Raw genomic sequence first — 15,549 nt, 5'->3', positions numbered from 1 at the left:
CACCTGCTTCCTCGGTGTTCACCTGCCCATACAATCATCGTGTGCCTCGTACAAAGTTCGTATTTTTTTTCTGTTATTATTGTTATGATGACAGGAAAAACTCGATTGAGCTACACATCAACATTACTGGATCTGATAGTGTGAAAAACTGAAAATTTCAGTTAAACGAGTGACGGTCTCTGTGCGACACAACCAAAATAACGTCATCAACCGGCGCCGCTGTAGTGTCAACATAAACAGAGGCTAACAGCGTAGCTCGAGGTGACGTTTTGACGCCAGCTCCTGCCTCGGATGTGTAAAGGTAGGTTAGAAGAATCGGTGTCAGTCTTGCTCTTAGAGGGCCATTTTTATCTGGTGTTTATAGAGAGCTTTTGGTTTGTTGATATGCGTAGTAACACTGCTTCTCTGAGCTGAGTGCTGCTCAGGAGAATTACGTTATTGATGCCTTTAAACAAATTATATTTGAAGTGAGGTTCATTGGTGTTTTGTTTTCTAAATGCTGGTGTTGTAATGAACGAGCCATTGAGGTGTTTCTAAACCATTGTACTGATGCCTTTTCACGACTTAAACGGTTAGCTCTGCGGGACGTTAGGCTATCACATAATGCTGAAGAGCGCTTACCATTGATTGTAAGACAATAATGTCTTACAATGTCTCCTGCAGTCATTTAAATTTAGCTCTCTCTCTCTCTCTCTCTCTCTCTCTCTCTTTCTCTCTCTAGTCTCTCTCTCTCTCTCTAGCTCTCTCTCTCTCTCTCTCTCTCTCTCTCTCTCTCTCTCTCTCTCTCTCTCTCTCTCTAGCTCTCTCTCTCTCTCTCTCTCTCTCTCTCTCTCTCTAGCTCTCTCTCTCTCTCTCTCTCTCTCTCTCTCTCTCTCTCTCTCTCTCTCTCTCTCTCTCTCTCTCTCTCTCTCTCTCTCTCTCTCTCTCTCTCTCTCTCTCTCTCTCTCTCTCTCTCTCTCTCTCTCTCTCTCTCTCTCTCTCTCTCTCTCTCTCTCTCTCTCTCTCTCTCTCTCTCTCTCTCTCTCTCTCTCTCTCTCTCTCTCTCTCTCTCTCTCTCTCTCTCTCTCTCTCTCTCTCTCTCTCTCTCTCTCTCTCTCTCTCTCTCTCTCTCTCTCTCTCTCTCTCTCTCTCTCTCTCTCTCTCTCTCTCTCTCTCTCTCTCTCTCTCTCTCTCTCTCTCTATCTCTCTCTCTCTCTCTCTCTCTCTCTCTCTCTCTCTCTCTAGTCTCTCTCTCTCTCTCTCTATGTCTCTCTCTCTCTCTCTATCTCTCTCTCTCTCTCTCTCTCTATCTCTCTCTCTCTCTCTCTTGAAGTCTCTCTCTCTTTCTCTCTCGCTCTCTCTCTAGTGCTCTCTCTCTCTCTCTCTCTCTCTCTCTCTCTCTCTCTCTCTCTCTCTAGCTCTCTCTCTCTCTCTCTCTCTCTCTCTAAGTCTCTCTCTCTCTCTCTCTCTCTCTCTCTCTAGCTAGAATGCTCTCTCTCTCTCTCTCTCTCTCTCTCTCTCTCTCTCTCTCTAGCTCTCTCTCTCTCTATGTCTATATCTGTTGAAGTTGTGTCAAGTCAGCTAGAATGCACCAATGGAAATTAACTGCCCAATGATTTATGATTGCAACTGTCTGGAAGAAAGATGTTGGTTAATTGTTGGCTAATGTTAGGACCTGGACCAGGTCTAATGTAGTGACTAATAAAATAAGGTTTCACAAATCAGAAACTGTTTTAAAGAATATGGAGTCCCTCTGTGATAATCCAGTCCAGGTTTGACCTGTCTGAGTACAGTACAACCCCGTTGTGTAAAATATTGATGAAAACAAAATGCAAATTTGAGTTTCTATTTGGGAATCATGGACTCTGCATCCTCCAGGCCAAAGAGGAGAGGGACCATCCAGACTGTTATCAAAAGCCAGCATCCATGATGGTATAGAGAAGCATTAGATTAGATAGGACATTGCAGGCACATCTGGGAAGAAACTATTAATGCTGAACATGCAGCATCTGTTTCAGGGAAGTACTTACTCATTTCAGCAAAACAATGTCAAACCACATTCTGCACGTATTACAACAGCATAGCTCAGTAGTAGAAGAGTCCTGGTGCTAAACTGGGCATCCTGCGGTCCAGACCTGTCACCCTTTGAAAACATTTGCAGCATCATAAAACTAAAAATACAACAAAGGAGACATTCCATGGTTTCAACATTTGATATGTTGTCTTTTCAATTAAATATGGGTTTATGAGATTTGCAAATTTACATTTTACACAGCATCTCAACTTTTTCAGAAATGGGGTTGTATTTTGTTACTTTTAGCTTACATTAGCTGTATGTAGCTGCAGTTGTAATCAGATGATTTAAGTCAGCTGCATAACTTAACACATTACTATTATTGTATGTTGAACTTGACAAACTCTCTTACAAACTCTTGACAAACTAGTTTGCTTTATTGGTTTGACGTTTGGATTAAACATGTTGTCAAAGCATAAATTCTTACATAAATAGTAGGGGTGGTGCAGTGGTTAGCATTGTCGCCTCACAGCAAAAAGGTTCCCGGTTGGAACCCGGTCCTGGGCCTTTCTGTGAGGAGTTTGCATGTTCTCCCTGTGCTTGCGTGGGTTCTCTCCGGGTTCTCCGGCTTCCTCCCATCATCCAAAAACATGCACCTCAGGTCAGGTTACCTGGCGCCGCGCTAGTGGCAGCCTGCTGCAGCAGCTCCCCCCTGAGAGCCCCCCTGCTGTAGTGAAGACATTTCCCCTCGGGGATTAATAAAGTAAAATAAAATTAAAAAAAATACAAATGCTAAAATATTTAAAAAAGAAAGTGATTCATAAAATCATACAATTTTGAAACAGTTCTTGCTTTGTAAAATGCATTTACGTATTTTCCTACAGTTCTATTGTAAGGCTTTTGTCTCCACCAGGGTTTGAATGAGTCCGTTTCCTGGGAGGGCAGTGAAGTCTAGGATTATCTGAGTGAATTTTATAAAGAAGTGTTCTCTAATTTGTTCATACTTTGAGCAGCTTCTCAGAAAATGTATTTCAGTTTCAACACAATGAACACAAATTCTGTTTTTTTTCTGTCTAGCCATTGTTTTATGGCAACCAGTTTCAATGGCAAGTTTGTGATCACTGATTCTATATTTAGTCAGGGTTTGTCTTTTTATAGGATATTTTATTTGGGTTAGAAATTTTGCTAATTGAAATTCTCTGTCTAGTAAATTGTAGCATTCTACTTTATATATGGATTGAATTTCTGTTTTCCAGTGCTTAAGATATCTTAATTTATTGTCCTTATCTATTTGGATTATCTGTTATGTACTATTATTTTTGGGATTATTAATTGTTTCTCTATCTATCATTCTCCGTCTGTCTGTCTCTTGTATTAGAATTCCGTGTATTAGAGCAGAACACAGTTATTTGTATACCTTCATGTGTGCGATCCCGCCATGGCTACCTGGCAAAAGCACAGCACTCTGTGTCAAATGAACCCTCCATTGACAGATAATAGGTTTGATATGTTCCAAAGAAATCATCACCGGGTCCAAAGTTGAACTCCTATCGCCAAAAGTGCTGAACCATGAACACTCTAAGCCTTTGCTGAACAAAAGGGTGTGTTTTTATGTTTCTAGTGTAAAAGATACAGACACAAGTTAGAAAAGGGAAGGCTATTCTATTTCTTAACATTGGAATTGAATGGAAGTTGGACAGTTTTCCTGTCGATTCTCCGACAGGAGATTGGTTATGTGCCAAAAAACCTGAAAGAATAATCATATTTTGTTCTATAAAGAAAATGGCAGATGAGTCTACTTCGCAAACCCACCAATTTACCTAATGTTGAGGTGTAGTTTCTATGAGTAAGTCATGTTGTTGGTTGTTTATGTTATAGAATGCATTTGTTTATGGAAATCATTGTTATGTTGCATGTGTGCAGCTACAGGAAGTATTACCGTGGTTACTTGTTGTGACAGGAGATGTCAACCTTATTTCTGAATAAGAGTTTATTTCACTTTAGGTGGCCCTTTATTAGCTCAGTTTAGCAGAGGTTCATCATTGGGTACCCCTGTCCATAAACCTTTTACTGGTGATCATTAGTTTTGATCCTTTTTGTCCCCAGTTTACTTATTTATTACTTTTATTTCTACTTTTCTCCTTTCTTCTACTACTATCTAAAATAACTCTTTTCTATCTAATCATTTCATTAAAATTCTCCGCCCTCTTATTTTTCTTAACTCAAATACCATCTGATTTTTATTTACTTATCGATATTGGCTTTTAATCACAGGTTCATAAGAATATGTGAAGTTTGGGGTGGTGAGCATGCAACATTTATACACATGCAGAGATTTCAAATATATACATTTAAGGCACAATAAATAATCAGATTCACTAGGTAATTTTCTTTTTTGCCAAATAATACAACCCCGTTTAAGCAAAAGTTAGGATGTTGTGTAAAATGTAAATAAAAACATAACGCAATGATTTGCAAATCACATAAACCCATATTTAATTGAAAATAGACCAAAGACAACATATCAAATGTTTAAAACTGAGCAATTGTATTGTTATATAAAAATATTTACTTATTTTGAATTTGATGCCAGCAACACGTCTCAAAAAGGTTGGAATAGGGGCATGTTTACCACTATTTTGCATCAATTCTTAACAACACTCAGTAAATGTCTGGGAACCAGTTTCTAGAGTTTTGGAAGTGAAATGTTTTCCCATTCTTGCCGGAGATAGGATTTCAGCTGCTCAACAGTTCAAAGGTGTCCATTGTCATATTTTTCATTTCATGATGTGCCAAATATTTTTCAAATGCATAACAGTTCTGGACTGCAGGCAGGCATGTGTAATACCTGGACTCTTCTACTACTGAGCTATGCTGTTATAATATGTGCAGAATGTGGTTTTACACCATTTTGCTGAAATAAGAAAGGCCTTCCCTGAAAGAGAAGTTGTCTGGATGGCAGCATATGCTGCTCCAAAACCTGTATATATTGTTCAACATTAATGGTTCCTTCCGAGTTGTGCAAGCACTAATGCATCCTGAGACCGCCACGGACACTGGCTTTTGAACTGAGTGCTAAAACTAGCTGGATGGTCCCTCTCCTCTTTAGCCAGGAGGATGCAGAGTCCACGATTTCCAAATACAATCTAAAATTTTGATTTGTCAGACAGAACAGTTTTCCACTTCGCCTCAGTTCATCTTGAATGAGCTCGGCCCCAAAGAAAGGGGCGCTGCTTCTGGATCATGTTTATATATGTTTTCTTCATTGCATGGTGAGCACAGACATTTCTCCAGATTTTCTGAATCTTTTAATGCTATTATGTACCATAGATGATGCAATTACTAAACTCTTGTTGTTTTACATTGAAGAAAATTATTTTTAAATTGTTGCACTATTTTCCCATGCAGTCTTTTACAGAGTAGTGAACCTCTCCCCATCTTCACTGCTGAGAGACTCCGCCTCTCTAGAATTCTCTTTTTATACTCAATCATGTTACTGATCATTTGCTAGGTAACCTCATTAGTTGTGAGATGATCCACCAGAGGGGTGTACTACGAAGCAAGTTCAACATACCCAGGCTTTCCTTGCCTCAGCTGACTCAACAAAGCTGAAACTCGCAGTCAGAGATAATCTGTACTACGACGGTGGTTATCAGCTTTCTCTGTTAACTTAGCTTTCTGCTTTTGGCTCTGAGCGTGTTCACATAAAAGACGAGGTGTTTGCAGCATCTGACCAATCACAAACCTGGACAAGTGTTTGGACAGCAACGTGACACATTTTAGAAACAAGGAGCTAATCATAATTTTACAAATATATAATCAAGTTAAACACATAATCCATACTGAAAACAGCACAACTGCAGCTGCTGAACGATGGAAGGATGTGTGACTGTGTATCCAAAGTTGAGAGGCTTATAATATCACCTTACCATAAAGTGCACAGGAGGGCCTGACTAATAACATTTGCATATTTTATTCAAATAATGTATGATTAGATGTATTCTCATAACGTGTATGAACGTTTTAGTGTCATCGTTTCCCCTGCAGCTTGTAGTTGTCAAACATAGAAACAAATAAGAAATAGGCCTCAACCTAAAAACTTGATTCAAAGCGGTAGGTAAGTTTACTGTATGTTATAAGTACAAGTGCAACGCTTTAGGGCATCAATCAGTCCCTGCAGTAGGATGATATCAGTAAAAGAAACACAATGAAATTAATTTATACCTCATTAAAGTCACTGTGAAGAGACACCGAGGTTTTTCGGTCTCTGAACACTCCGCCCCCCAGACTGTCTCTCTCTGCGCACCAGGTCCACGGGATCTTCTCCAATTGGTGATGACATTTTCCGAGAGCAGTGATTGGTCAGTAGGCAGTACTTTCTTAAATTTTGATCCGATATCTCCAACATAACCTGCTTCGGACCAGGTTGAGTTTGCAGCATAAGTTACCATGGTGATCTAGCCATCTTAAAAGACAGCCAGCCTCGTGACATTGACAACCCAGGCTTTAGTCTCAACATACCTCGCTAGTTCATAGTATTTCGTTGTACAGGCCTCAGGTGGGTTTTTTTTTTTTTTAACTTTTCATAGCTTTTGTTGACCCTGTCCCAACTTTTTTTTACACGTATTGCTGCCATCAATTTCAAAATGAATATATATTTTTCATAAAACAATACAATTTCTCAGTTTCAACATTTGATATGTTGTCTTTGGTCTATTTTCAATTAAATAATAATAATAACAAATAAAATTAAAAAAAATAAAGATAAATTAGTCTTACAAATTTAGAGTGAATATTGACAATTAATTTGCTTTTAATTTAATCTCCACAATAGTATAGACAAGCAGTTGAGCTGAGAGGCAGTTGGGCTTTCCATTCGACCTTTGTTCCCAAAATAGAAATACAGGAGGCAAAAACATACAGCCTGATCTAGAATGTATAAACTGACTTTTATCTGTTCATGTCCCAGCAGGTTTTGAAAAAACTGAATGAGGTGCTGCCTTCTGCTGCTGCCTTTTTGAAAGCGCTGCTGCTGCCGGGATGGGCCAGCAGATCTCAGGTCAGGCGGTGATAACTCGTCTGCCTGAGAAGCTGGTGAAACACGCCGGACTGGTCCGTGACAGCGGCTACCTAAACTACGAGGAGTTTCTGGCAAGAGTGGCTGAACTTAATGATGTGTAAGTCACAGTCTGATAAGGACACATGTTCAATAGCGTAAAGGGCTTTGGTTAGACTCAGAATAGTTTCGCGCAAAAGACTATGTGGAATGGACCTGTAGAAGTATGTGATCTACTTCACTGTTTACCTTTTGGCTAGTTTAATGCAGACTGTTGTGATAAGGAGTTTCAATACTATTCCTAGTACTAATACTAATCTAGTATTTGGACCATCTTATTCCCCTGACATTTGGCACTGTTTTTGTCAATCTAATTTTAGCTTACTAGCTTTCTGAGATAGTAACCAGGAGGGAGGGTAAGGTGATGGAAACGAGTTGGTGTCACACTGAATGATGTGAAATGGCACAACGTTAATGTAGAAGTTTTTTTTTTACAACAAGGAAACTGAACACACAAAATAAACTGCACTGAGTAGTTTAGTTGATGATAAATAAGAGGAAATACCTGGAAAAGTCATCGTAATAAATACTGTTATAGAGTAGGCATTCAATCTGACATTCGCCATGGTGAGAAATATATTTAACATTTTAGCCTGCAGCTCAGTTGAAAATGCTAAATTTGACAGAATCTCAATCCTGCAAATGATTTATCGTTGGCAAAATCTTTAATTAGACATGTGGAATAAATACATTTTGATGAAATGTTGCTGTTTTAAGCTTAGATTTGGTCATTTTTCCTGATGGAAGCATTCGATGTGCGTGATTAATTTGAGGACCTTTTAAAATCCAGTCATGATGTCATTTTGGTACTTTTTTTTCCCCATTCATTTTAAAGAAAACATGCCTTTCAAAACCGCCGGCAGGTTGTAGGGTTCAGAGGTTTAATATAGCATTGTTTTTGTAATTTAACATGACTTTGAGTGTGTTTGCACTCGTTGCTTTATTCATACGCTGTACCATTAACTGCTGTAGCCAACAGCATTAAAAACAATGCTAAATAGAGTTGAACGTACCCTCTCTCCTCTGCTGGATCGTTTTCAGTACGGCCAAGCTTGCTACTGGACAGCAGAAGCATCTGCTGTTTGAAGTGCAGCCAGGATCCGATGCCACGGCCTTGTGGAAGGTGGCTGTCAGGATCGTCTGTACAAAGGTGAGACTAAAGAAATCCTTTGCACATGCGAACAGAGGCATCTGCCCACACCTTTGATTTTGTGACTGAGAAATAGAGTGATGCAAGTGAAACATACACCTGCAAATTATGTTTGTGTTGGAGAAAGTGCGCTAAAGGTTATCCGGGAGTACTTTTGTGTCTTTTTCTCAAGGTTAGACCAGTTTATCGGTTCAGAGTACATCCAAATCAGACAGATGTTGGTCTTTTTAGGAAGATTAGCCCCGTTCCGATGATATCAACATTACAGAGGGAGGTGAGCATCAAATATTACCCGTGGTTAGAGTCTGACTGACAGTGGAATTTTGTATAAAACATTCAATATCGATATATGATATATGTACTGCATATACAGTATATACAAAAACATCCTGATTATCAAAATCTTTTTACAAAGACAAAAAGTGACAGTTATATAATGGAGACAGGATATTTTACTGTTCATTGTTCACACTGAAACAGTAAACTTCACTATATATACGTACGGAAAGTATTCAGATCCCTTTAAATTTTTCACTGTTTCATTGCAGCCATTTGCTAAAATCAAAAAAGTTCATTTTATTTCTCATTAATGTACACTCAGCACCCCATCTTGACAGAAAAAAACAGAAATGTTGAAATTTGTGCAAATTTATTAAAAAAGAAAACCTGAAATATCACATGGTCATAAGTATTCAGACCCTTTGCTCAGTATTGAGTAGAAGCACCCTTTTGAGCTCGTACAGCCATGAGTCTTCTTGGGAATGATGCAACAAGCTTTTCACACCTGGATTTGGGGATCCTCTGCCATTCTTCCTTGCAGATCCTCTCCAGTTCTGTCAGGTTGGATGGTGAACGTTGGTGGACAGCCATTTTCAGGTCTCTCCAGAGATGCTCCATTGGGTTTAGGTCAGGGCTCTGGCTGGGCCAGTCAAGAATGGTCACAGAGTTGTTCCGAAGCCACTCCTTTGTTATTTTAGCTGTGTGCTTCGGGTCATTGTCTTGTTGGAAGGTGAACCTTCGGCCCAGTCTGAGGTCCAGAGCACTCTGGAAGAGGTTTTCTTCCAGGATATCTCTGTACTTGGCCGCATTCATCTTTCCTTCAATTGCAACCAGTCGTCCTGTCCCTGCAGCTGAAAAACACCCCCATAGCATGATGCTGCCACCACCATGTTTCACTGTTGGGATTGTATTGGGCAGGTGATGAGCAGTGCCTGGTTTTCTCCACACATACCGCTTAGAATTAATGCCAAAAAGTTCAATCTTGGTCTCATCAGACCAGAGAATCTTATTTCTCATAGTCTGGGAGTCCTTCATGTGTTTTTTGGCAAACTCTATGCGGGCTTTCATATGTCTTGCACTGAGGAGAGGCTTCCGTCGGGCCACTCTGCCATAAAGCCCCGACTGGTGGAGGGCTGCAGTGATAGTTGACTTGGTGGAACTTTCTCCCATCTCCCTACTGCATCTCTGGAGCTCAGCCACAGTGATCTTTGGGTTCTTCTTTACCTCTCTCACCAAGGCTCTTCTCCCACGATTGCTCAGTTTGGCTGGACGGCCAGGTCTAGGAAGAGTTCTGGTCATCCCAAACTTCTTCCATTAAAGGATTATGGAGGCCACTGTGCTCTTAGGAACCTTGAGTGCTGCAGAAATTATTTTGTAACCTCGGCCAGATCTGTGCCTTGCCACAACTCTGTCTCTGAGCTCCTTGGACAGTTCCTTCGACCTCATGATTCTCATTTGCTCTGACATGCACTGTGAGCTGTAAGGTCTTATATAGACAGGTGTGTGCCTTTCCTAATCAAGTCCAATCAGTTTAATTAAACACAGCTGGACTCCAATGAAGGAGTAGAACCATCTCAAGGAGGATCAGAAGAAATGGACAGCATGTGAGTTAAATATGAGTGTCACAGCAAAGGGTCTGAATACTTATGACCATGTGATATTTCAGTTTTTCTTTTTTAATAAATTTGCACAAATTTCTACATTTCTGTTTTTTTCTGTCAAGATGGGGTGCTGAGTGTACATTAATGAGAAATGAAATGAACTTTTTTGATTTTAGCAAATGGCTGCAATGAAACAAAGAGTGAAAAATTTAAAGGGGTCTGAATACTTTCTGTACCCACTGTATATATATTTATATAGATGCAGAGATTCAGCAGAACAATCTCAAACAGAAAGCCTATGTGAATAAACATTAAAAAAGACCAGAGGCTGCCTGAAAGTCATTACACAGTTAATTTTTGGCAGCCAATGATAGTTGTCTGTATTATTTGGTATAATGCTAAAATAATAACAAGACAAAGAAACCGGTTGAGGCAGATGACTGACCCACTGACCCTGGTTCTGTTGAAGGTTTCTTCCTGTTAGAAAGGGATTTATTTCCTTCCCACTGTTGTAGATTTTTCTTCTTGTTAAAAGGGAGTTTTTTCCTCCCAGCTGTTGCTCATATGGGAATTGTTGAATTGTTGGGTTCCTTTGTATAATGTTGTAAAGTTCTTTTGTAAGGACTTTACCATGTTAAGTGCCCTGAAATAACTTGTTGTGAATTTGACAAGAAGTAGACAAAGGATAAGGCTCTTAAAATGTTCAAGTCCCCCTACCTCCTCTAGAGAAATAAGTCCTGTAATAAATAGCAGATAGCAGCCATCAGTCACCAGCTTGAATTAAATAAACACCTCTGCTGACTGTCTTAAGATGACATTGGTTAAATCCAACTATTTTAGCACAGTCAGATTAAGACTGCATAAGTACATACATAACATATACTACACCAGTGTGCTGTGTAAGTCATGCGTTTGCTTATGCCTCCTCCCAGATCAACAAGGAGAATGGTATGGTGGAAGCGTCACGGATAATGAACCTGTATCAGTTCATCCAGTTGTACCGTGACATCACCAGCCAAGCGGCGGAGGTGTTGGTGGTGGAGGGGGCCACTGAGGGCCCGTCTGCTCAGCTTCCTTCCACGGACTCCTGCCAGGCCAGCATGTGGATGGGCAGGTCAGTGCACAGGAAGTGGTTCCTGAACTAATCAAAGAGCCCAAGAAGAGTACAGCACTTACCACAGTTTATGGTTAATTAAGTCTCATCTGCATTCTGGGTTTCACACCAAAGATCTTCATGTGCATTATACACTTACAACATTTACAAAGGCTTTTTTTTTTATTAAGGGTTTAAACTGAGTAATTTTGGGGGTGATTCCACCTGGGGTTAGGAGCTGTTTTTTGTGGATTTCAAGAAACAAAATAATTAACCCTTTTTTAGTTTTGAAAGGTTTCATGAGGAAGAGCTGATTGCCAGTGTTTCAGTTACCGTCTCCTCCTGCCCACCATCTTTAAAAAATATTGCAGTTCAGAGTGTCTCTCAAGTGCATTTAGACATGTTGGCAGGTGGAGCTTGGAGTATTACCACCAACCCTGTGATTGATGGCTACCACAGTTGGATTCAGGAGTTTGCCAAAGCAGATACGGTTGCTCTGTGCTCTGTGGATGTGTAACAAGGAAATTGTTTGGCAACACATTGGCCATAATATCTTTACATGATTGATTTTTGTTCCATTCTTACCACAGGTTCCTCTACTGCAGCTGGCTACAGACAACGGGCTCTTTAATGCCCATAGGCTGCATGAATGATTCATTTTATGACTTATTTTGCTGCAGAATTACTATTTATCCTCCCCTGGAGGATTTCCCATCCATAGGAGGGACTGGCAAAAAAAACTCTCAGGCAAAAATTTCATGCATTTTTATAACACTGAGGGGTATATTTTTTAGGCAGATCCTTCGTCTGCAACCCATAAAGAGTCATTCAACATAAAGCCTTTCATTCCAAAAGTAGATTTAGAAGAAATGGTGCCTTCCTCCTTAGAAAATTAGAAGTTTATCCCTTATTTGTATACGTTTCTGTGCAGAGTGAAGCAGCTGACTGATGAGGAAGAGTGCTGCATCTGCATGGATGGAAAGGCCGACCTCATCCTGCCCTGCGCACACAGCTTCTGTCAGAAATGCATCGATAAATGGTGAGATTACTTATTTAATTTATCTTTATCTTTATTTTTTCATTATAAAATCAGTACATTTTGTCACCGAAAGGTTTTGCTAACTAACCAGTAATTTTTACACCCACTCTTGTGTTTCTGCAGGAGTGGGCAGAGCCGAAACTGTCCAATATGTCGTCTACAGGTGACCGCTGCCAACGAATCATGGGTAATGTCTGATTTCCCCACAGAGGACGACATAGCCGGATACATCCTCAACTTGGCTGATGAGGCAGGCCACCCACACAGGCCTTAACGCACAGAACGCTGAGCCATATCAGTCGACTTTACACTTTACAAACACAAAAGTCATTTTCACTAAGGAGATTTTTTTTTTTTCCACCTAAAAAGCAGAAGAAACCTGCACAGTTTTTTCTCCTTATGTTGTTTGTGACCGATTCTGAAAATTAAAACCTGTCCCTTTATAAGTCCTACAAATCCCCCGATGCTCTTTTGTAATTCAGGTATTGTAAATGTGATGCTTTATGGGAACTGTGTGTAATTTGTTGTCTAAAGTAAAACAAAATCTGTAATTTTATGTTGAAATCAATTTTAATCTTTTAACACACAGAATAACCAAAAGTACAGCTCTTACAGTACTAACGATTCAACCAACATGGCTTGTCATTAACAAGGCCCTTTGTAAAATAAATCCTGGTATGAGTTGACGTTGCCTTTCATTAATATGAATGGGACAGAGGCAGAAACAGAATAGGCGAGCTCGGATCACCCTCTCGTATTCAGAGAGACTTGATAATTATGATTCATATTTATATTCTTTTGACAATAAAATATATATACTTTGACATTTTCAGAAATAAGCTTGTTCACTTTCTGGGGGGAGTCAGATGAGATGATTGATACTGCTAATGTGTTCGTCTGTTATAAGTCTACAGCCAGTTAACTTAGCAAATCCCAAAGACAGGAAACAGCCTGGCTCTGTCCAGTAGCAGCAAATCATTCTATCAGCAACTGTAAGTTTTGCTGATAACAGAAGTCTAAAAAAGGAAATCCTGTCATTTTAAGGGTTTATATGCCAGACTATTTAATGGCTGCCCACAGTAGCTTCATGGAGTCTCTTTTGGTAGCCTGTGAGCAGCTTCGGGCCAAGAAATAAACTGGTACATAATCCAAATGGAAGTTTTGTATGGATTCAAAGAACGACATGTGACATGTTAATTAATGAGCATAAGAGCTGTTAAACTGATTTTTGGACAAAACTAGGATACAGCAGGTGTTTCACTCTGCTTGTAGCATTTAAGTCAGGGTAATGGCCATGACCTTACAGTGAACATACAGACATGAGATTGGTATTGATTTTCTCATAAAACTCTCAGGCAAAAAGCATATACACATATTTCCCAAAAACTTTTGCTTCCAGTACAAATTAAAGACCCCAAACATGCACCTATTTTGTGCAAACTGTAAAAGCCAAATTTATTTTTCCACCCATAAAGCAGTTATGTAGTCAGTGAAACGTAACCTTGCATGTCTCTTCTCCACATGACTTGCCACGAGTCATGTTATGTAAACTTGTCATAAACTGATGTTCTAATGCAATTTGGGACTGACTTTTGGGACAGGATGACATTTTTTTCATGATTTTAATGACTTGGCTTGTGTGTCTTCACTCTTAGAAATAACCTTCGTTTGACAGGCACTGTTGTCATGTTTTTACTTTATTTTGTTTATTTTTCCATAATTTAGATATGAAGATTATTTCAAACTGATTGCTGTCAAACTACTGTAGGCTACTCTCAAAAAGCAGCTATTATTTGCTTTGCTTTGTAATGCCAGTAATTAAAAGATAAAGTAAAAAAAAAAAGAAGATTTATCTAGAGGCAGCTCAGTTAGAACTGACATCTTGTAGGATTACAGCTGTGTAGAATTTAAAACTATGAAATAGTTTTCTTTTGAATTAGTATTTCTGTCCTGGTTTCTAGACCTGATAAATCACCAGTGGCACTTCCAGTTTGGACATGGTTGTGATCCATGCTAAAATATCTCATCAAATGTGAATATGTATGAAACTTAATTTTAATTTGTAATACATTGCTGTATTACTGAAATGTAATGCTTTATTTGAAGTTGTATTGGGATGAATTGCGAAATCAGCTTTTTTGTTGTCTGACATTCAGTGAGTTAATGAGTTTTGCGTTGAATAACATTCAGATATTTTAACCAGTTTTACCCAAGTATGACACAGTTAGTCTACATTATTAAGTAATGTGAATAACTTTTACATTTTAAACAGCGCTCTTTTACTGAATAGCTGTTTGGTTTCTGTTCTCTTGACACACTATAAACCGGAAAATTGATGTGACCAAAAGTCATTTTTGGTTGTTATTGCTGACAAAACAAGTAGCTTTCTTGGTGTTTGTGGACTACAACAAACAGATAGTTTTACCTGTGTAGAAAAATCCCGTCAGCTGATGTGACAGGATTTTTCTAGACTAGACTAGATTAAAGTCTCAGACACACCAAAAGATGTGCAGCAGTAAAAGACATCTTTCATTAAGCTGATCAGAGTCTGATCTCGTGGTTGCATGACCACACGGTCCATTTAAAGTTGATCTCAGAAAATATTTCAAGGCATATCACTATAAAGCATCTGATCCTCCATGCACACTATGCTTGTGATGCCCCAAACACACAAACTGCTGTGTAATGTGAGGTTGTAGCCTGAGGTGGAAGCATTGTTCTACAACCTCATTTCTAAAAAAGTTGGTACACTGTGTAAAATGCAAATAAAAACAAAAGCAATGATTTGCAAATAGCATAAACCCTTATTTGATTGAAAATCAAGCAAAGACAAAATTTTGCTATCAAATTCAAAAAGATCACATATTTTTCATAAAACAATAGAATTTCTCAGTTTCAACATTGTTGTCTTTCTTCAATTTTCAATCAAATCATTGCATTCTGTTTATATTTACATTTTACATGGCATCCCAACTTTTTGGGAAATGTGGTTGTATAATGCTGCTGACTTGAGTCAGAGAATTATTGAATTTGTTTACTTGCAATGCTCATTGAAAGGAGGTAAATAAACTGGAAGCATTCTTACTGTATTATCCTTAATAAAGAGATACTCACTTTTTTGCACTTCATGACTTTGTGTTCAGATTGATTGAAAGGTTTACGCACTACTCTGCTTCCTTTTCGGTGTCTTTTATCTTTTGTTGTTCATAAATTGTATAATTATACAGTCTATATATATATATATATGTGTGTGTGTGTGTGTGTGTGTGTGTGTGTGT

At 39.0% G+C, this 15,549-nt stretch overlaps 1 protein-coding gene across 2 annotated transcripts; it reads left to right on the top strand.

Moving 5' to 3' along the window:
- The first annotated feature begins 209 nt into the window (after nucleotides 1–209).
- On the top strand, nucleotides 210–14,117 carry rnf141 (ring finger protein 141). Of its 2 annotated transcripts, none has more exons than XM_069695473.1 (6): nucleotides 210–301; nucleotides 6,966–7,170; nucleotides 8,151–8,259; nucleotides 11,072–11,253; nucleotides 12,164–12,271; nucleotides 12,395–14,117. In XM_069695473.1, the coding sequence occupies exons 2-6, from the start codon at nucleotides 7,034–7,036 to the stop codon at nucleotides 12,543–12,545; spliced, it is 687 nt and encodes a 228-aa protein (XP_069551574.1). In that variant the 5' UTR covers nucleotides 210–301; nucleotides 6,966–7,033; the 3' UTR covers nucleotides 12,546–14,117. The 2 variants fall into 2 exon arrangements, with proteins under 2 accessions (XP_069551574.1, XP_069551573.1); XM_069695472.1 differs by having other exon boundaries at nucleotides 6,963–7,170.
- The last annotated feature ends 1,432 nt before the right edge of the window (nucleotides 14,118–15,549 follow it).

Source organism: Brachyistius frenatus, unplaced genomic scaffold, assembly GCF_029030835.1.
Source record: "Brachyistius frenatus isolate BFR_SWC_R1_liver_20210118 unplaced genomic scaffold, ASM2903083v1 Contig_19, whole genome shotgun sequence".
Classification (NCBI taxonomy): Eukaryota; Metazoa; Chordata; class Actinopteri; family Embiotocidae; genus Brachyistius; species Brachyistius frenatus.
The sequence above is the reverse complement of the archived record's forward strand: the minus strand, read 5'-3'. Positions and strand labels throughout refer to the sequence as shown.

Bases quoted from the DNA above. Each gene is read 5' to 3' on its own strand.
- rnf141 (XM_069695473.1), top strand. From the start codon at position 7,034: ATGGGCCAGCAGATCTCAGGTCAGGCGGTGATAACTCGTCTGCCTGAG. The intron at 11,254-12,163 runs GTCAGTGCACAG...GTTTCTGTGCAG, and splicing joins GCCAGCATGTGGATGGGCAG to AGTGAAGCAGCTGACTGATG. The intron at 12,272-12,394 runs GTGAGATTACTT...GTGTTTCTGCAG, and splicing joins CAGAAATGCATCGATAAATG to GAGTGGGCAGAGCCGAAACT.